At 42.9% G+C, this 20,751-nt stretch overlaps 2 protein-coding genes across 2 annotated transcripts in view; one reads left to right on the top strand and one right to left on the bottom strand.

Annotated features, from left to right (window-relative positions):
* LOC131286883 (septin-1) overlaps window positions 1-20,751 on the top strand; it is a 208,615-nt gene that overhangs the window by 61,987 nt on the left and 125,877 nt on the right. The gene's annotated exons all lie outside the window — the stretch shown is intronic.
* On the bottom strand, window positions 6,128-8,984 carry LOC131286879 (mutS protein homolog 5-like). The gene is made up of 2 exons (XM_058315887.1): window positions 6,730-8,984; window positions 6,128-6,656 (listed from the first exon to the last, which is right to left on the bottom strand). Exons 1-2 carry the CDS (start codon window positions 8,922-8,924, stop codon window positions 6,461-6,463), a joined length of 2,391 nt encoding a protein of 796 aa, XP_058171870.1. The 5' UTR covers window positions 8,925-8,984; the 3' UTR covers window positions 6,128-6,460.

Here is a 20,751-nt window from a genome sequence, read left to right as displayed (position 1 = left end):
AACGAACGATAAAATACACACAAGCGAAATCTACACATAACCGTGAGTCATTGTGATCCACGGTACAACAACGCCATCCAAAACTTGTTTGTTTGGTTTAAGGCTAGTCATACTAGGGGGGTTCGTTTTGTCGCAGTTATTTCCGGCGATAAAGACCGCGCCTCCGGGTTAGCGGCTTAGATATGGAATGCAAAATCAAGGCCCCGGAAGCGGGGGCGGCGGACCTAGGCCAAAATTATAGACCTCGGTCTAATTGTTGAGAGCGACAAGATCAGGTACCTCGCAACACCCTGCGCCGATAAGCTGCTAATTTTCCAACGGTGCGCCCTTCAAGGGTACCCGTTAACGATATCTGACCAGCAGAGCTGAGAAGAAGCAGCGGGAAGAGAGGTGGTCCGTGGATCGTTCACTTCTTCTAAGATCCATCTGTTACTAACCGAGAACGACGAACATCTCTTCGAGAGAAACATCACGACATGAATAATTCGAATGAAATCTCGATGTGGAGATCATTTTGTCCTACATTTCATTGTCACCGAGGTTTGGCCTTCCGAACGGAAACGCTCAGCCGCACACTGCGTGCCAGTTCTCCAGTTCTTCATTAACATTCGCCAAAGATGCGTTCGCAAGTCTATTGAAAGCCGAAGAAACCCCAGAAGCTGAACGTGTTTTTCCTTCTTTTTTCCACATAACGACGTACTCAAAACTAGCGCCGATCGCGTTAACGATCGCAAGTCTGGTATGGTTGATGACAGACACGTTCCAACCATCGGAACGAAATGAACCCCGCGAAGAAGTAAGCCGCTTGCGGGCGTTTTTGTTGTTGTTTCGCCGGAGTAGAGTGGCGCGTGATGGTGTTGGCTTTCTAAATAACGCGTAAAAAGCTGTACTTGACTAATGGTATGAACCATTGCCTCACTGTCACGTGCGGCCATACCAAAGCCGTCCGTGGTTTCTTCTTGGCTGGACCCTTTTCCAGCGGTGACCGGGAAGGTGGTCCGATTTGGTCGCTCTGCGTCGGTAACTGGCATCGGTTTCTACGGTGTTGCTATGTTGCTGCCTAGCTCTCTCGAAGAGCACAGTGGCCAGGGATTATGTAACTAGCTGGAGGGGGCTCTCTAAGTGCACACAGATCCACCGTTGCGCCCGCATTAGACGGATCTTTTTCACGTCCTTTTCCACCGATCGGATACGGTATTTTCTCAATGGTAGTGGAGCGATGGAGCGGCTGCGACTTTCGGTTAGCGAACCAACTCGCACACACGCATACACGTCGGAGAGATCGCCTCAGGTTTACCTCAGTGAGATCGGCCAACCATGAGTTATGGTTGAAGCTTAACCCTTCGAGACACAATGTTGCTTTCAAACGATATACCGACTATAATGTTGCTTTAACACGTTGACTGCCATGTCACCCAACAGTGGGTGACAGCAACAATTAGTTCTAAAAAGTTTGTGACCCATAACGAAATGTAAATGCAGCATAAAAACGATAGTAATATTAAAATAAATTATTTGGGAAGCTAAGTTTTGGCTTGGCCTTCGAAAACCATCGTTTTAACAAATTTTATAAACAAATTTTAATTAAAAAATGATAGCCATGGCAGTAAACGTGTTAAAAGCGGTTCTGCAAACCAAATTCACCCTAAACACGCGAGCAAAATAGTACAAAAACTACACACATGCGAATGAGAAATATTTCTCATTGTTTATCTAGGATGATAAAAGCAATCAAAACACGTCGATGCATGCGAATACCAATATCTGTGTTTCTAATGTTGTAAACAAGTTTTTTGAACACTACTAAAATGCGCTCAAGATGATATGATTTTGAACAATTTTTAACAATTGTCATAACCCAAAACAATATTTCCACGAATAGTCCTTGTCCGCAGCAAAGAAATACGCACACGTTTTGCTTACGGCGAATGGGTTAAAATAACATACACAGCAACAAGGTAGCAAAAATGTAACACTGGAAAATGTAGCATTTTACTTTAAGCAACGTTGTTGCTGAAAGTTCACAAGCTTGCAAGGGTTCGCTGATGTCCGCGTTTTGTTTAAATTTACGTTTCGTCCGTGAAATGACCAGTTTGAAAGAGAACGTATTCTCGTAAAAAATGGAAGGGCACGTTCTTGAAACCAGCGATAGACCGATTGATTGAGAAGAGGGCTTTGCAGCTTCATCTTGCCAGTCGTAAACTCATGTTTTCAACAAGACCGTATCGTGGCAGTTCGTGGAGAAACACGGGCAAGATAAAAAAAAAAAAAATGCAGAATGCAAATCTAGCAGCACATTGGAAGGGAAATCCCACCAAAGGGCCCGCCACGATCACTACTGGTACGGGTTGAGACCAGGGTTTTACTCAGCGAGGCGAAGGTAGTTAATTAAAATCCGGTTTACAAGCATGGCGACCTGCGGTAAGTTTGATCGTATGGCGATCATGGAGCGGGAACGAGCCTAAGACGGGCCGTGTGTTATGCCACCGCCGGCGCTGTACCGTCGAACACGGGCCCAAGCATCGGTTGCACCTGTGTTTGGGGGGGAAAGGCGTTGAGGCGGAGTAACAGATGCTGGCACGCATCCAATAAACAGTTTATCTCACAAGGCATCCCAAGGCACCGTAGGAAAATCGGTACGTTCGGCTGATGATCTTGGCGTACTAACCTGTTTTTTGTTGTGGTAGTTGCTGGCTCACTCGCTGTCCGTTCGGGAGGTGGGAAAGCAAGAAGGTTAGAACGATCGCGGTCATACGCATGCCACCAACGGGATGAAACGATGGCCGGTTGCTATTGATCTTTCATTCACAAATATGACACCGTGGACCGTATAGTGTGAGCAAGGTTTTGAGATGATTTTTTCAAACAATTTGGCCAAAAACACGTACCGGACACCGACCCCACCGTCGTCGGGTGATCGACAGCGACAGGGAACTATCCGCTTCGGCCACAAACACACACCAACACGACGTTTGCTGCAGTTGTCGGCGGAATTTCCACTCCGGACGCGCGATGACGGTGCAATAACCACCCAATCTGCCGTTCTCGCCGCCTGTCACTTCACTGCTTGGCGGTTTGGCACGGTCTGGTTTTCCCACCAGTGACCTTTAACCGAGTGGGCGGGGAGAGTTGGGGGGACTGATTCCGTTTTCCGACGATTCTGCCCACCCTCCACATTCCCGTCGACCAAACCCTTTGTTGGGGTGGCCAATTTTTGGAAAAGCGCATACAACGAAAACAAACACACCTTCCACTACCGTTTCAGATCTCCCTCCGGAGGGTTTTTTTTCTCCGGCACGTTTCGTTCACGGTACGTTTCGTGCAGAGGTGAACTGTTGTGGGAACTTGAAGCGGCCACCAGGTACGATTACGACACACACCCGTTGAAAGGAGCCCGCGCCAGGGAAACCCCGGAGAAATGCAGCGTAACGAAAGAAAACAGAAAGTAAAAACCCCAACACAACGCGAAACGGAAAGCTACACTGGAGTCGGGGTATGGCGTGTGTGTGTGAGAGAGAGTGCAAGCGTCCGCACGCACGCACGCCCGTTCGTTCACGGCAAGAGCGACCACCGAAGGGAAGCGCGCCCACGTCGAGCGGAGTACAGCAGCGAACTGGATCGGCCATACGCGACCGCGAACTGTCGAACAAGGGCCGCGCGGACACAAAACACGGCGCACCGCGGCCGAAACGAACACACCGGTAACTTCGACGGTATAAGACCCGCGTATAGCGTATGTTTACGTGGTCGTGGTGGCCCCACTGTAGCTGCCCCATGGCGTCCGGCGTGTGTTTTGGGGCAGCCAGCCAGCCAGCGGCTTTGCGATACTTGGAAATGTCATGCTGCCGAAACGAACGAACGCATACAGAGCCGTGTATGCGCGATCGCTATTGAAAGGAAAATGGGTCCACCATCGGGTGGGCGAAAGGGGACGGAGGGCGTGTATGTTGTCGGTGGTGATCACGGGCAAACGCAAGTGGTGTTGGTTTTGGGTATCGACGAAAACTTGAGAAGTCTCAAAAGACCTTCCGAAATTCTTCTTTTTCTCTCCACAGGTGCGCTGGTGGTGGTGTCGATCGGTCATCTCGCCGTTGATCGTCCGCCCCGTGGGATCAACCGTGGAATGGAAAAGCCGCCCGCGTTCCATGTGCCCGGTTCCTGTTGGTTTGTTTGTTTCCCTCCCATGTTTACCTTCGGCATACAGAAAAAAAAACAAAACATTTGGACGCAATTCTTCCTGCCGCTTCGAGGGTTGCGTACTTCCGCAAACATCAACCGATGACGGCGGACAGGGTGACTAACGGTGTGGCGCACAACATGCACGCTCCGAATACTCTGGAACTGTACGGCTTTCGGTGGTTCGGCGAATCCGACGGTTTTGCTGTACGCGTACACAACAATTATTTAGTATGTTTCCTCTTCTAGATGTTAAAAAATGACAAGATTTGAAGAAATGACCATTTGGAAGCATCATCCCACCGATGGCAGTGGAAAACACTTCACACCGCATGACACCATTACCACCATTAGTGGCACTTTGATTAGCTTAGCGTCGCGAATTGGGTCGTTTTGTGAAAAGGTTTGTTTTTCTTTTATTGTCACGATCGGCGAGTGAGTTTTATGAATGAACAGGTAAACTGTGCTGAGCAAACTGCGATAACCTAGGACCACATGAGGGCAGCTAGCGTCGCAAAACTAGAGGCAAAACAACGAAACAGCCATAGGTACGGGACCTCGGTAGATCAGGGTTGAAGAATTTCTACCACTCTTAGTTTTTTTTTACCTCCCTAGCAGATGTGCTTGATGGATAATATTTTTCATACGTTGATTCTGCGTTTTGCGTTGGAAAAGCCCACCCCATCAAACAACGGGACGGAATGGCTTGACGGTGGGAACGGTTTCTGTTGGCCCCGGCGATGGGAGCTTAACGCTATTTTAATTGCGCATCGCATAACGACCGAAATGGTGTAATCTTGATGCGATCATTGCTCACCGCGCGGCCTCTAATGTGAGTTATTATATGTGAAGGACTATTAAAAAAAATAAAAATAACAAAACGCCACCCTTCAGAATTTCAGGATACAAAAGGGGAACTATTGGCGTGCCTTCGATCGATAGTGTCAATCGTAGCTCAATTGTGGGCAGTGAGTTGAACTAGCCATTAACCGAAAAATTGCCTCCAGACAACCAATCAAAGCCGGTTGTAGCATTCAGGAAGTGTTCCATAGCAAGCATGGCCGAAATCGGCGAACAATGTTTCCATCGTGTCTGTATTTGGTGAAGAAAAACGAGATGAAAAACAGTCGTCACCAAGTAAATTATGGCCCATTTTTACGATACGATCTTCGAACAAGAATAGAAGAGAAAAACGGATGTGGTACCCATTTTGATTGATGGTAGCTGACGGTATAGCGAAGGTTGACTCTATGCTACCAAAGATGATTTGGAACATCCGCTGACAAAACGATACACCTTCCCCTCAGGTAGTGTGAATCCGGAAGGACCGAAGGTGCTTCACTGTCACCGTGATTTGCTTGAACGAACTCGTTTCCATAGGCCGAAAAGTCCAGGTAGTCAAGCGGGGACCAATATGCAGCTAATGGGGTTCGCTTACTTGTAAAGTTATGTCCCACCAGCCAGCACCACGTTGGGTTTATTTTAAGCGCCTACTGATACTCCTTTGATGTTTCAAAACGCGCAAAAATACTACTCCGGAACGAAATAGTTCAATATTGCATAATAAAAAAATAGCCCAACATAATCCCTAACATTCATTCGAAAGTCTACCGCAAAGGAAAGTGCTGGCGACCTTGCGTGGCGTATCAATAAAATTACATGTTCTAACCGACCCTGTCCTAGGGCGTGAACCAATCGCATACATTCCCCATAGCATTATGTGTAAAATTATTATATGCACGCACACGCGAGCACTTGCATACGTATGTGCCACGGCCTAGCGCCTCTCTCCCATGGTCACACCGGAAAATCAATATATCATTAATTATAAACAAACAGAATCAGTGCCCGGTTTCGGAAAGATCGATTGTGTGACGGCACATTTCACCGGAGTAGAGGGTAGAGCTCCCTTTTCTGGCTGACAGTGACAGACGATGACTTCTACAGGGTGAAACCAGCGCGTAACCATGGGCCGGAAGAAGGTTACTTCTTTATTTTCCTGTACGGTAGATCAACTGCGAGAACGTTCGGTGTGCAACGAATGCGTCAGCATTGGTGGTGTTTTTGGTGCTCGCCAAATAAAGGTCACTGCCAAACCTTTCACGTAATGTAATGGCCTACAATCTACTCCCAAAGCGGACAATCGGACAGCCTGGGTGAGTGTGAAATTTCAGTGGAATAAATTGAATCCATAGGGCTGTGTAAAAGGTTACGGTGTTGGAATATGTTGAAAAATTCAAACCAGTCCGATACCAACGATTTCCTGTGCGCTTTACCGTTAACGTCATTGTTGCTGCTGGCGTGGATGGTCACTTGGGGGATGCGAAATTTCTAGACAGCGCTCAGCAACCCGCGTGATCGGCGTACCGTCCATCAGAAGCCGCACGCTTTCCGTGCTGGGGGACTGTCCACAGCTTTGGTGGTATTTTATCATGGCGAACGCTACGGCACGGGACGCCAACTGGTACGATGTTTTGAGCCTAAAATGATACAAAGGGTTGAAAGCGAGTTGTAAGAGGTATAAGTCGCAGTGATTGAATATGGGTGTTTTACGCTTCACTAAGGTCGTCCGGGTCAGCGGCGATCGTGTTCATGGTGTTATCATTGCAACCATTGCGGGAGTTTTCCTGCGCCTCACGGTGGATCTTAAGAGAAAGAAATTGGTGAGAACGCGGCAGGAATTCTTCCACCCCCGTAAACTTGGTCGTGACGAACGTGAAGGGTGCGTGCATGCCCCGTTTCAGCAGATGCTCAACCGATGCGACGAGCAATGATTTTCCTTCGACGTAGTTCGTACCCTTGCCGAACTCATCGATCAACACCAACGATTTGGAGCTCGCATGCTGCAGTACGTTCGACATCTGGTAGAGCTCCGACATGAAGGACGATTTCCCGCTGAAGATCGACTCCGGATGGTCGAGCCGGGTGTAGATCGAATCGAGTAAGGGAATTTTGGCATTGGTCGCCGGGACGAATGACCCTACGTGTGCGAGGTAGCAAATGATAGCAAGTTCCTTTAGGTAGGTCGTTTTGCCAAGCGACGTATCTGCAGCAAGGACGTTCACGTAGTGATGGTTAGTTTCACCGATGTTGCTGTCGTTTGGCCGATACGTTTTCTGATGCTCTAACAGTACATGGCGACCCGCCTGCACTACCAGAGACTTGGCCTCGCTGATGATGGGCCGAACGTAGCGATGCATTTTAGCGACCGTTGCAAACGAGATAAGAGCGTCCAGCTTTCCAGCCAATTTGAAAACATCCATTATTTCTGGAAACTTGTGCCCAACGTACTTCGTTAGTCGCGTCTGCAGTGCTAGTTCCTGCTCGATCATTCTACCGATCAGCTGACCGAACTCGTTATTCAGTTCTTTGCACAGATTAATCTGGAAGTAGGCCGTTTGGTCCGCCTGGAAGACTAGATCAAAGGAGGCGTTGTTGAAGATACCCGATCGCTGCAGTTGCTCGTCAATCTGGGTGCTAATCACAAACCCGAACGATGGCAGATATGTTACGTAAACGTGGCCCATATCGAGCTGAAGATTTTCCATCTCCAGGCGGGATGTTTCCATTACAAGGCGGCGCAATCCGTCGTACTGATCGCGCAGTTGATCGATCTCGGGATCAAGTCCTGCTCGTATGACGATTTTATTCTCCACTTCTCCTTTCTCCAAATCCAAACACTTGTCCACCGTGTAGAGCACATGCTTTAGCGCATTGTCTGGGTTGCGGCTGTAGCGGCCAAGCTCTTCGATGAGTGTTCCTGCGGTGGCCGGGACCTCTAGCGCCATCGTGCACACCTTGCACAGTGAGTACAGGTAGTAAAGGTTTTTCTTGAGCATTTTCCATTCCCTGTTGCGGGCTGTGCCTTGCAGAATTTTTCTGTACAGTAAACCGATGTTGGATAAATGCTTTAGGCAAAGGTCGAACTGATTACCGTATCGCACGTTTTCGAGCAGCCACTGGACGGTATCATGCCTGCGCTTCAGCTCGCCTTTATCTCTGATCGGCTGCGTCATGAGCCGACTGAGCCATTCTTCGCCATTTTTCGAGGAGCACCTGTTGAACAGACTATACACGGAGAGTCCTCGTGTGTCCGTTCCGCACTTGAAGCCGGACGGATGACGACTGGCGTCGAATATTTGCAACGCTTCGTACGTTAACCCGTCGATGATAAGCTGCGTGCTGGGCGTAGTGAGGTTTATCTTCGTCACGAGCCGCTCCGTTGGCACCATGTCCCCGGCGCTGTCCAGCAGCAGGAGAAGATTGCCAACGCTGTGCACCAGCAGTTCCTGCTCGAACGGTAGCATGCTCTCGAGGAAGGTGCGACACTCGCGTTCGTCCGATTCCAGCGGCATGCCGGAGACTTTTAGCGCCAACAAACGATTTTTAGCGGTAGCTTGGCCCTTTGCATTGAATTCGTAAATCTTCACATTCGTTGCAGTGGCCTCGGAAGCCCTGGAGGTGTCCGGAGCACCGGCTGTTGTCCCCGGTGGCAGTCCCAACAGTTCGGTGCAATCGTCCAGGAAGCAGCTGGCACCGGAGAGCACATAGAACAATGGGGTGTATCGGCGCACGAGCTCACGTAGTAGCGCATACTGCGGGCGGGGTTCGATGGCCTGCTGAATGGCAAACAGTTCAAGCTGGTCGATATCATAGTACGAAGCGCCGAGGGCTCCAGCATTCCAGCAGAGTGACAGAATTTTATCAGGACCACCGCTCACAGAAGCAATCGAGTCTGCTACTTCCATTTGTGTTGATTATTCCACACTCTGATCCAATTGCAACACAAATATACACCAATAGTATCCTGCAGTTCACGGTATATTCCGATGAATCGATAGTTTGTTTGAATTTTAATCTACGAAACGATTGCGTAGGAGAAAACGCAACCTTTGACTGTTTTCCAGTTATGTATTTTGGGCTCGGGAGAGCAAACGGCCTGCTTTGTCATGGACCACTTCCAGACTATAGCAGAAATAAGTCAGGCATAGTTGGTCCCGTTTTTGAGGGAGGAATTTTTCTGTCAAACGCGATATGGCAGCAAAATTCTGGGCAAAAATGACAATAAAATTCCCCGTCTAATAAGGATAATAATCTGATCAGATTGGTGGAGCTACTGAAGCACTACATTCCAGCATTGCACATTGAGACATTTTGTGTAGCGAAAATTGTGCATTACAATGCCAAACGGCAGAACTTTTATTTGACACTGGGATCCAAACAGCGGCCATTTTAACCAAACAAGGCTTTTCTTAAAATCTAAAACTTTAGATGTAGCTTTAGATTAAAAAAAAAATTTATAAAAAAAATCAGATTTGTCTGTTCGAACAGATCCGAGAACCCAGTTGACCACCCCTGGAAAATTGTAAAGGATTCAAACTTCTTTCAATTCAATTGTTTCTGCTTTACACCGAGCAAGCGGGTTGATGGAGAGGTGCACAAATTAATCAGAAGCACCAAAAGATAGTCAACAAATATACTAAAAGTAGTCCTTAAGGGAAAAGAAAAATCTATAATAGAGAATTTATAGCGTCTTATAAAGACGGTCAAAATGATCGCTAAAAACATTCTGGTAAGATTCCAAAGTAATGTACTCTAGTGTTAGGGGGCTTGTTTGAGTCGTTACAGCTGTTTTGTTTACTTCATGCTGTTCGAAAATTAGATAGTTCACTAGTCTTGTGTCATCTAGCTGAATTTAAACAGGAATACTTCTCTGGAATCTCTGAAAATAGGGTGAAAACTAAAACAAAATAAAAACATAGCCCTGGCTGAATGTGTTATGGTGTACTTGAGTTAATGTAAAAAATACTTGTATCGCTGTGTAGATACCCTTGTTTACCATCGCATGCATGTTTTTCAGCATGCGTTGGCTACAACTGGGAAGTGTTCAAATGATTCAGTCACGTACTATTTGATTTTACTATCGTTTTCATTGTTCTTATCACCGTAGAAAGTAATGTTGCTTATGCCAGTAGCAAGTTGGTAGTTTTTCCTATGTATCTATTTTCACTCACTCATTGTTCTCGAAAGTCGTTCTGAAGGCATTTAAATGGCTCGTGGGTGGGATCACTAGTTTCCAGACGACAGTTAGCAGCATGTCGGGAAGGTGTACTGTGTTTCTTTTGCCATTGATTTTTGTTGTAGCCGTTATTGTAGAGGGTTCTGACATCGGAACACCGTGCAAGGTTCTATGCGAAAATGGAGAAGAAATGAGTAAGTGCTTCAAGCTTTAAAATAAAATAAGTTGATGGAACTTTACTGAATTAATTTAATTTTCTTTTTAACTAAAGAGGAATGTAATATGCACACGGAGAGGTTTAAATGCTGCGGTCCATGTGTTGAGCCAACGTGTGACAATCCACAACCGGCGCAGGACTGCCAGGGTTCGTGTAAAACGGACTGTTTTTGTGCCGATGGTTACATTCGCATTCACGAAAATGGGCCGTGTGTTCCAAAGAGCCAGTGCGGGGATAAGCATTAAACGATGAAGTGAAAATGTATAAAATAAATGCTTAACACATTCGTTTGAATTTTTGCAATTGTCTTTGTTCACGTTTGACTTCCTTCTGCGAAACTGATGTCTTTCAAGTACTTTCTGAGCGCAGAAGTATGCTTTTCGCCACGTTTAAGAGGGATGCGTTATTCTCTAATACAATCGATCCAACACATTTATGTGACTGAAATATTTTTAATGACTGAATAGCACATAGTAAAATTATGTTCTAAACACAATCAGCCTCAGCACGGACTTTGATCGAATTGTATTGTCAATTTTCATACATAGGTATTACGCCAAAGTTTCGGTTCTTTGCATCGGCTGAGTGTGATCTATATTAGCTCAACATTGTGTCGAGTAGACATTAATTTAACATAGTGTATAATCCAATCACGTGTTTAGTTTAGTTCAAGTAGCAGTTTGGAAAACATTTTTAAATTGTTTAGTACATTTGCTTGTTCATAAAAACCATTAAACATTATTTTCATAAAAGGTGAGCGAAATCTGCGTAATGGAAGTAATAATCAAACATTTGAAACATACCACCACCTTTCCTAATGGGACATAATAGTTGAGGAACGTAATTATAATTGTTAATTGTCTACAATCTCCATGTTGTGACGGAAACTAGAATGACTTAAATGCAAATATTCGTTTACTCATCTTCAACATCTCATAACAATAGTGCTATTATCTGTAAATATTAATGAGCTAAGAGTATCATGACCAAAGATCTTACTTTCTAGTATCAAGTTATGCTTTCTAGTATAAAACCACGATTCGAGCGGCCAAAAACGTTGTTTTTTTCATAACCATTGCTATGATTAGGTGTATTGTAATATCATTACTTGTTGTTTTAACAATGCTGAATGTATCATTCAGTTCAAACGACTTTGCAAGTCCGCAAGATAGAAATCTTTCAAAGGCTTACACACTACGGGTAAACAAATATCTGTGCGTCGGAATGCCGTATAAACGATCGATCGTACCGTACTGCAAAACCGTGCTTCGTCGCAACAAACCTACAGTGTTAAATGTGTCAGTGACGGTTCCGGAAGTTTTGGACTACATCTGGGTGACGGTGAAACTGTTTTACAAATTTAAAAGTTATCAACCGTTTCTTATCGACATGGAGCAAGAGGGTTGCGACTACATAAAAAATCGTCCGATCATACCGTTGACGGACTACATTTATGACATTTTCCAAAAGTCTGTTCCTGACCTATCAACGCCATGTCCACATGGAGTAAGTGTACTTCAATGCTGTATTCCGTATGGATTGAATAATGATAGAAATGTTTTTGTTATACAGAACAGAACGTACAACATCGTTTGGTGGTTGGACGATCATCTTACTCCTAAATCTCTACCGGCAGGGGATTACCGGCTTGATGTTCAGTTCATTGCTCATGACAGTGTAGTGATATTTGCCGTAGAAACCTATCTTTCGGTACGAAGAAGTGGTGTCATAGGCTCAATGTTGGAATGGTAGGATAGATTAATAATATGGGCCTATTGAAAGGTTATGACACAATAACTTCACAGGCAAAACACGGGTGTATCGTTGTTTTTGGTTGCACTTACTAATTTGATAATAAAGGTACACAATAATATGCCCACAGAAAATTAAATTTCATTCATATTTGAATGCTGTCAGAATAACCTGGCGGTATTTGAAATCATTTTATTAAAGATGGGTCAGATGTTATCTTAACAAAAGTAAATTAATCTTATACCACATTTTTATTTACGATACATTGTTGTTCGAATTCGTTACTGGTAAAATAGTGCATCTTATTTTTTACGCAGAGGGAAATAACACTTTAGCACATATAGGAGTAAAATTTTGGTAAGATAACGTATACATAAATTTCCATTCGATACTGACCGTAGATCAAAAAACTCTTTCACAACTTTGCCAGCAGAAGTTCAAAATCCAAAAACTAGTGATCAACAGGGCTCGTTTAGGGTAAACCAGACCGAAAACTGTAAGTGGCTATTATTACGATACAGTCGTTAATTGCGTACTGGTTATAATGTTCATGCTGTGGAACGGTATTTTGTCAATTATGCGTTAACTACTAATATGAACTAGTTTATCTTCCACATCTCGTAAAAGTTTTCTTTTATCGCTGAACATTGATATAAATATACGTCACATACGTTGTTTTACCCAGTTTTCGCTATGATAAGGTGTACTATGCTATCATTGCTTGTAGTTTTCACCTTGCTTAACGTTTTGTTCAGCTCAAACAATGTTAGTTCCCAGGATAAAAATATTTCAAAGACTTACACGCTACGGGTAAACAAATATCTGTGTATCGGAATGCCGTATAAACGGTCGTTCGTACCGTACTGCAAAACCGTCCTCCGTCGCAACAAACCTACAGTGTTAAATGTGTCAGTGACGGTTCCGGAAGTTTTGGACTACATCTGGGTGACGGTGAAACTGTTTTACAAATTTAAAAGTTATCAACCGTTTCTTATCGACATGGAGCAAGAGGGTTGCGACTACATAAAAAATCGTCCGATCATACCGTTGACGGACTACATTTATGACATTTTCCAAAAGTCTGTTCCTGACCTATCAACGCCGTGTCCACATGGAGTAAGTGTACTTCAGTGCTATATTCCGTATGGATTGAATAATGATAGAAATGTTTTTGTTATACAGAACAGAACGTACAACATCGTTTGGTGGTTGACCGATCATCATACCCCTAAATCTCTACCGGCAGGGGATTACCGGCTTGATGTTCATTTCATTGCTCATGATGATGTGGTGATATTTGCCGTAGAAACTTATTTTGCAGTACGAAGAAGTGGTGTCTTAGGTTCAATGTTGGAATGGTAGGATAGATTAATAATATGGGCCTGTTTAAAGAATAATAATAATTTAATAATATGGGCCTGTATTTAAGAATAAAGGTACACAATAATATGCCCACAGAAAATTAAATTTCATCATTTCATTTCATTTGAATGCTGTCAGAATAGCCTGACGGTATTAAAAATCATTATATTGAAGAAGGTTTACATGGTTTTTTATCCTATGTGTCATCTCTGATAGCATGTATGAAGTAATTATATTATGTTTCTGAAATGGAATGCACAGAATTTACCACATATTATTTAGTGGTTTAAAACAGTGCATCAATCTTATATCTTATCAGAAGGGGTTAGCCGGCTTCGAGTGCGTCAAAATTCGTTCGATCATACCCCGTTGACGATCTACTTCTTCTTGGCATAACGACCTTGTTGGTCATGCCTGCCCCGTTAAGGGCTTACAAGACTTTTTTACCCTATTGTACGTGGATAGTCAGGCCTCTCGTACAGAGGAGGGTCCACGCCGACGAGGTGGTGAGCCCCGGCGCTCATGGGCCGATTTTCTAAATCTGTAGCTGACCCCCTAGTAGACGATGTAGGCTGTAGCGGACTCCCAAGTAGACGATCTACATTTATGACATTTTCCAAAAGTCTGTTCCTGACCTTTCTACGCCATACCCACATGGAGTAAGTGTTCTCCAACGGTGTATGTCGTACTGATTGAATAATGATAGAAGTGTTTTTGTCATACAGAACAGAACGTACGTACGTATCGTTTGGTGTTTTGGATGAAGATTTTCGCAATAAATCTCTGCGGGTGGGGATTACCGGCTTGATGTTCAGTTCAAGGCTCATGATAGTGTAAAGGGTACGGGAAACGAAGCGTACGATATTTGCCGGAGAATACATAAACAAAATGGGACCGTTTCAAAGAATATCACAAAATATCGTCACACGCAGGAAAAAAGTCTTTGTAATTTTTGTTGCGTACTGTGCCGGACAATATGTAAATACGTTTTTCATTCTTTTTTCAAAACAATAGGAATGATAATCTCTCTACAGCGGTTCTTCTCAAAAGCGCGATCAAACATTTCTTCATTTTCGTATGGGCTGGACATATTTAAGGCGTTTGAGTTTTTCAGCAGTTTTTCGAGCCGATAATGAGGAGATTTTTATTCGCCATAATTTATAAGATTATCATGGTTTAAATATTACAATTATTTTTTAAATATTTATTTTTAATCTGGTTGCTAACATCGTGCGGACATAGTTTGGTCACAAATCGTTTTCCAGGACGTAGAGAGAGCGGGTGAAAATCAGGCCACGGATGCCATGACACCCATCCCCTTGTCTCAGACCCCGGAGAGATTCGAACGGGTCGGGCAAGCTGTACTGCCGTATAGTCTTCCATAGTTCTTTCCTGTCATCGGTGTCTCAGGCCGCTTTGAAGTCGATGAAAAGGTTGTGCGTTGGGATCTCGGCACTTTTTAAGGGTCTGCCAAATCGCCAAGCTATGTTCGGTGGTGGATTTGGCTTCTATAAAACCAGCTTGGTAGCTTTCAACGAAAACTGTAGCAAAAGGTGCTAGTCTGCAGAAGAGTATCTGGGATACGATTTTGGCATCATTGAAAGTTCCTAGATCCAACATCCCAACTAGGGGAGCGAGTACAATCGTTAAAAAAAACATCGACTTCTATACAAATTGTACCAGGTGTATTGGTTGTAGCTGTTGGCAAATAGGCCGGAGATTTATGATTTTTTTATTGATTGATTGAGCAGCTGGTTGTCTCGTAATTGTTATTATTCAGGCATAAGACCAACTTTGGAAACTTCTCTCGAATTTGTTTGGCATCGATGAACATCAAAATAAAAAATAAATAATTTTATGTATTGCTGCAAAACACTCTGCAGGAAAACCTGATTTACAATTATATAAAGCGCGTGCTAGTGTAAACTATGAACTATTTATAATAGTTAAAGCCTGACCGTAACTAATTTGAACCAAGGGAAGCGCGCTACTGTGGCGCATCTAGTGGCGTCAGCCGTAAACTAAAATGTTTAGTAGTTTAGTAAATAATAACAATAAAGTTGGAAAAGTTTAGTAAATAATAACAATAAAGTTGAAAAAGTTTCAGACCTGTACTATTTATTTGGTGAAATGCCGTACAATGGAAATTGAACGACCAAAAATGAATGTTCATCGTTATGCGTGGTTAGCTCAATGAAGTGGGCTCAGTTTTGGTGTTTATAATTTGGCCAGGCTTTTTCTGCATATAAAAACTATGTTTTACAAAGAGAATGCGAGTAGTGGTTAGTTGAGTGTTCTGAGCATTACATACGTAACAGGCTGTAGAGGCAGTAGAGGAGGAAAATAATAGGAAGTTGCACAACTGAAATGTAATGAACATAAAAATATGTTTGCGTGGCAATGCCATACCAACGCACGAAAGTATTGCAAAACCAATACAACCACAACCAATGTGGCACAACTAATTGACGATTTTTAACGTGTCCGATGCCGTTCTGGAAAAAGGTCTATTGCATGGTTATGGAGAAAATGTGCTATAAGTCCCAAACCTATCAACCTTTTCTGATCGATGTGAAACAAGAAGCTTTTCAGTTCTTCAGGATCATCCATCCACGACGCAGGCTAATTATATGTTGAGGGTAAGTTTTATTAAATAATGAAATATATTACACTAAATCATGTGATGTATCAATGTTTTGGATACAATTTTTCAACTAATTTGAAAAAGGTGCTCTATGTTAAGTTAGTGAAATCTGCCTTCAATTTGTTGAATTTGTTGAAACATTGTTAATTGCTATGGTTTTTTGTAAAACGATGAGCTGCAATGTTAAAATATGTTGTTTACCAACTCAATTTCCAGATTCTATGACAAGCCCAATAATATTAAGAGATTATATCGGATGCATAATTTTTGTAATTACACAATATCAACCAAATTGGTTGATGAGGAAATTTTAACTATATTAGATATGATTATATTTACCTGTTTGACAAGGTATTATAAATGTATTGCTTATAATGTGGCACACCATCCCTTGGCCCCTCTTCGAAGAGAGTTACTGTGACCGAAAGACTGTGTATCATAGATCGGTGGTCAGGCGATGAGCACCCTAAAAGTAAAAATGTATAACATTTGTAAATCATCGCAAGCAAGCATATGACGTATGTAATGAAAACATTAAACAATTTTTAACTTATTTGAAAACGGAAAAAGTTTGCAGATTATATGAAGCTATGGTTCAATATACCGTCTCTCGGTCACCGCAACTCTCTTCGGAGAAAATCCTTGTCCCACTAGTGGATGCCGTGCCACATAAAAAAGGTACATTGTGAGCGGAAGATTCCAAAAAGGAATGATTCAGTTAGAAAGGAGCATCTCTCCGAAAACGATGCCTGAGGGACATGATTGTCTTTAAAGTGATCCGTTTTGCTGCACAGGCTTACTTACTGCATTGTTGGAACGGTAGATAAGCTGTGCTATGTAAGCAATCTAATAATGATGAATTATTCGAATAGAATTGACAACATTTTAAAGGAATCGTTGGGAACGGTCTGCCTCAAACATTTATGCTTAGGCATTAAAAGGAATTATGGGAGAATCAACATCTATTACATTAAATTTTAAAATTTTGTAATTTTGATTAAAAACTGCAGTATCACAAAAAATTTAAGTATCACCAATTTTAAGTTTTATTAAGCTGACTGTTTTGTACACGCCGTGTTCTGCACACATGTTCATTGGACATTTAGTAAATAAACCGATACATCATTATCAAAGAAATGATTGATCAACCACGATCAGATGTTGTGGTTCTTAAAAGAGACACAATCTACCGTTCGAAATATTGGTAAAGTGATTTTAATTGAACCCGAAAATTATCAACCAACATGTTTATCATGCACTCATTGTTAATATATTGCTCTTTTTGGAAATGTATATTTGACTTAATGATGTTATCGTGCTTTCCACGGTTGACCGGATCAAAGTTTTTGGGTATAAATTCTATATTCCCAAATACAGCTGCAATCTTAAAAGTTGTGATCAAAACGCTGGAATAAAATAATGAAGTATATTGTAGTGCTCACTGTATTTCTTTTAGAACTGCTGAATGTTTCTCAGTATGGGAGTGCAAAAAATATGAGCATATATAGAAATATATCCAGAGCTCACTCTTTGAAGGTGAACAAATATCTGTGCGTTGGATTACCATACAAGCGTACGACGGTGCCGATCTGTAAGACGATCTTGAGACGTAACAAGCCACCAATTCTAAATTTGACTTTGGTAATGCCGGAAGTATTGAACTATGTATTGGTGACGGTAAAGCTTTACTACAAGTTTAAAACTTACCAGCCGTTCCTCATCGACATGGAACAGGAGGGATGTGAATATTTAAAAAATCGTCCAGCAATTCCTCTGGCGGATTACGTATACGAAATTCTAAAAGACGCCATGCCTGAATTATCAAAGCCATGTCCACATGGGGTAAGTGTTGAAAAACAATTCGCTAAATGTAAAAATAACCTGCTCAAACCCTTTGTTCTGTATTGCAGAATCGAACGTACTTCCTTACTTGGCATATAGAAACTCGTTACTCTCCAGATACGATGCCGGCAGGGGATTATCGAATTGACGCAAAATTTATTGCCAAGGATGGGGTTATCTTAATCGCCGTAGAATCTTACTTTTCGGTACGGCGAAGCGGAGTACTGCCATCGATGTTGGATTGGTAGATAAGGATTTGACATATAACTTCTTTGCTCGGTTGATGATTGAAAACTATATGAATAAAATGTGTGGGATGCAAGCATACGTGCAAACATAGTTCTAGAAAGGCCCATCTTTATTTAGTGGATTTAACCAAAAGTGAATAAAGTCGCGGTTTTTATTTACTAGGAACATCGCAAATTTTAGAAACAAGGCGCTATTGTGAACAGAATGGCTACGAATAATGAAAGCGAACAATTTCTTACATAATCTTTCTTTGGATTTTTAATTCTTAGAGTGCGGGGCCCCTTTGAGTTCGGGGCCCCATGTAACCGCCCAGTCAACTTATAGGAAAAACCGCTTCCAACTTATATATTAGGTGCGCAAATAAATAACGGCCGTTTTTTCATGAGTTTTTTTTTACTCGTGGCATTTTTATTTGTAGAAATTGGCTCAATCAAAGTATTGGCCATTATTATTTATTACTTTCTTCCACCTTTCGGGTAAATCGTGGATCCCTTTTCGAAAAAATGATACGTTTTTCGACGCAATCCAGGTATCCAACCAATACTGGATCTGTTCATAGGAGGAGAGCTGCTGGTCAGCCAATCCATGTGCCGTGGATCGGAACCGGTGAAATTCTGATGGGGTAAGGTCTGGTGAATACAGCGGGTGGAGTAAAATATCCCATTTCAGAATGACCTTCTGCATACAGACGCTTAAAAATAGCCTGGCGGTAACTGTTAACTCTGACCTAAGCTCTTCTTGTGTTAGGCTTGTATACTCGTCGATCAATCGTCGCTGAAGCTTGGCGAGCTTCCTTGACGCGCACGGTAGTTGACATCGAAATCGCCATTTTTAAAGCACCCAAACCAACCACGGCATACAGTTTTACTAAGAGTATCGTCTTCGTAAACTTGTTGAAGCTCCCGAAACGCTGCAACAGCTGTTTTCTTCGAATTGAAGAAGAAAAGAAGAACTTCCCGCAAATGGTGATAATTCGGCTCAGAATTCGACGTTTCCCAGATAATATAACTATATAGCAACAATGAAATCACCAATCTGACGATACAGTATTCAGAAGCGTCAAAATCGCGCAACAGTCCACAGTGACCCCTATTTATTTGCGGACCTAATAGATTCTGAACTAAATTGATGCTATTTATAATAAAGGTGGAAACTCTACTTTGTAGCACAGACCATGAAGATGAATGTGACACTATCAACAGAGCTTTTTTTTGTTAAACGTCAGGGAAATCATCGAAATCATCAGTTAACGGAAAGTAATCTTATCTCGACCGCATGGTGGAGGCGCTGAGCTGGAGCTCAAGTCAGAGAAATCCTAGCCGACGCACATTTCGTGGTGTTAGAGTAATCAAGCGGATCACGAGTTTTGTGGGATTTGACAAACGGAACGGAATATTCCTTTCGTGACGGCGGGTGAACAGCCAGTATTTGACTGCGCACTAGCGTGGTTGGTTAGCAGTGCTCCTGGCCGCATGGTGGCAGTCAAAATGTGACGCCTACAGAAAATCAGAACAACCACAGAAAATCCTTTTGTAGCCTGTCCTTAACCAATAGAGGTCTATGTCTCCAGGTTAGCTTGTGAAGGCCCAGGAAGCTGAATTCAATACTCCATCAGTTCCGCAATTCAATACTCCATCAGAGCATTCGATTTACATGCATGCGTGTTGTGTGGGTGGATATCAAACCTTTGTTTGTTTACTGTTTACTGTTGACTGTGCAAGTCTGGCCAACTAGCTGCGAGTTAAGAATAGCGCTTTCGCGGGTTTGGGTGTCGGAATCGGAGTGAAGTTTATTAAACAATGTTTAAACAACATCATGAAACATGGTAGGAAAAGGGCAGGAATGGAAACAGGATGAGACGATGACCCTTAGCGACAGGCGCCGACCCACACAACACACATGCATGTAAATCGAATATAAACTTGAAATAATCGTACTTCTATGCAATATGATTGAATCGTAAATGATGCAAAAATAATGCCTATACGTACAAAAGTGGAGGCGCTAACCGTACATTGTTCAAAATGTATATGTTTAGTCGTATATTTTCTAAGTCGGCATCATATACGACTTACGATATACATCAGCCGGACATTGCTCGTGCATCTATACGTATGCATAAAGAAAATCGTATTACATTCTTAATCGGCATCATATGCAACAAAGAATATACATTGCTCTTCAATTGTCTATGCATAATGCGATTCCGATTCGAAATATACTAATATGAGATTCAATTTATTCAACTTAATACGACTTCGTGTTGTGTGGGGAAACTGCAACTCAGCCTTAATAGTTGGTCGGTGGCGGTTGGACATCGCGGCGATCATCGGTTGTTACCGGGTGTAACATAGCATCGGTGGCCCGTGTCCGATAGCAGCGCTTGGATCGACCGACTCGGGTCGGTTAACCGGGGCCGGGTTAACTCGCACCAGACAGTAAGTACGAGTGTAAGAACCCACAGCAGAGAGTTCTTACTGATGATGATTT

This window comes from Anopheles ziemanni, chromosome 3 (assembly GCF_943734765.1).
Source record: "Anopheles ziemanni chromosome 3, idAnoZiCoDA_A2_x.2, whole genome shotgun sequence".
Lineage (NCBI taxonomy): Eukaryota > Metazoa > Arthropoda > Insecta > Diptera > Culicidae > Anopheles > Anopheles ziemanni.
The sequence above is the reverse complement of the archived record's forward strand: the minus strand, read 5'-3'. Positions and strand labels throughout refer to the sequence as shown.

Excerpts from the sequence above, each read along its gene's own strand:
- LOC131286879 (XM_058315887.1), bottom strand. The coding sequence starts at position 8,924 with ATGGAAGTAGCAGACTCGATTGCTTCTGTGAGCGGTGGTCCTGATAAA. Across the intron at positions 6,657-6,729 it reads CCGGACGACCTTAGTGAAGC|GCTCAAAACATCGTACCAGT; the intron begins GTAAAACACCCA and ends GTATCATTTTAG.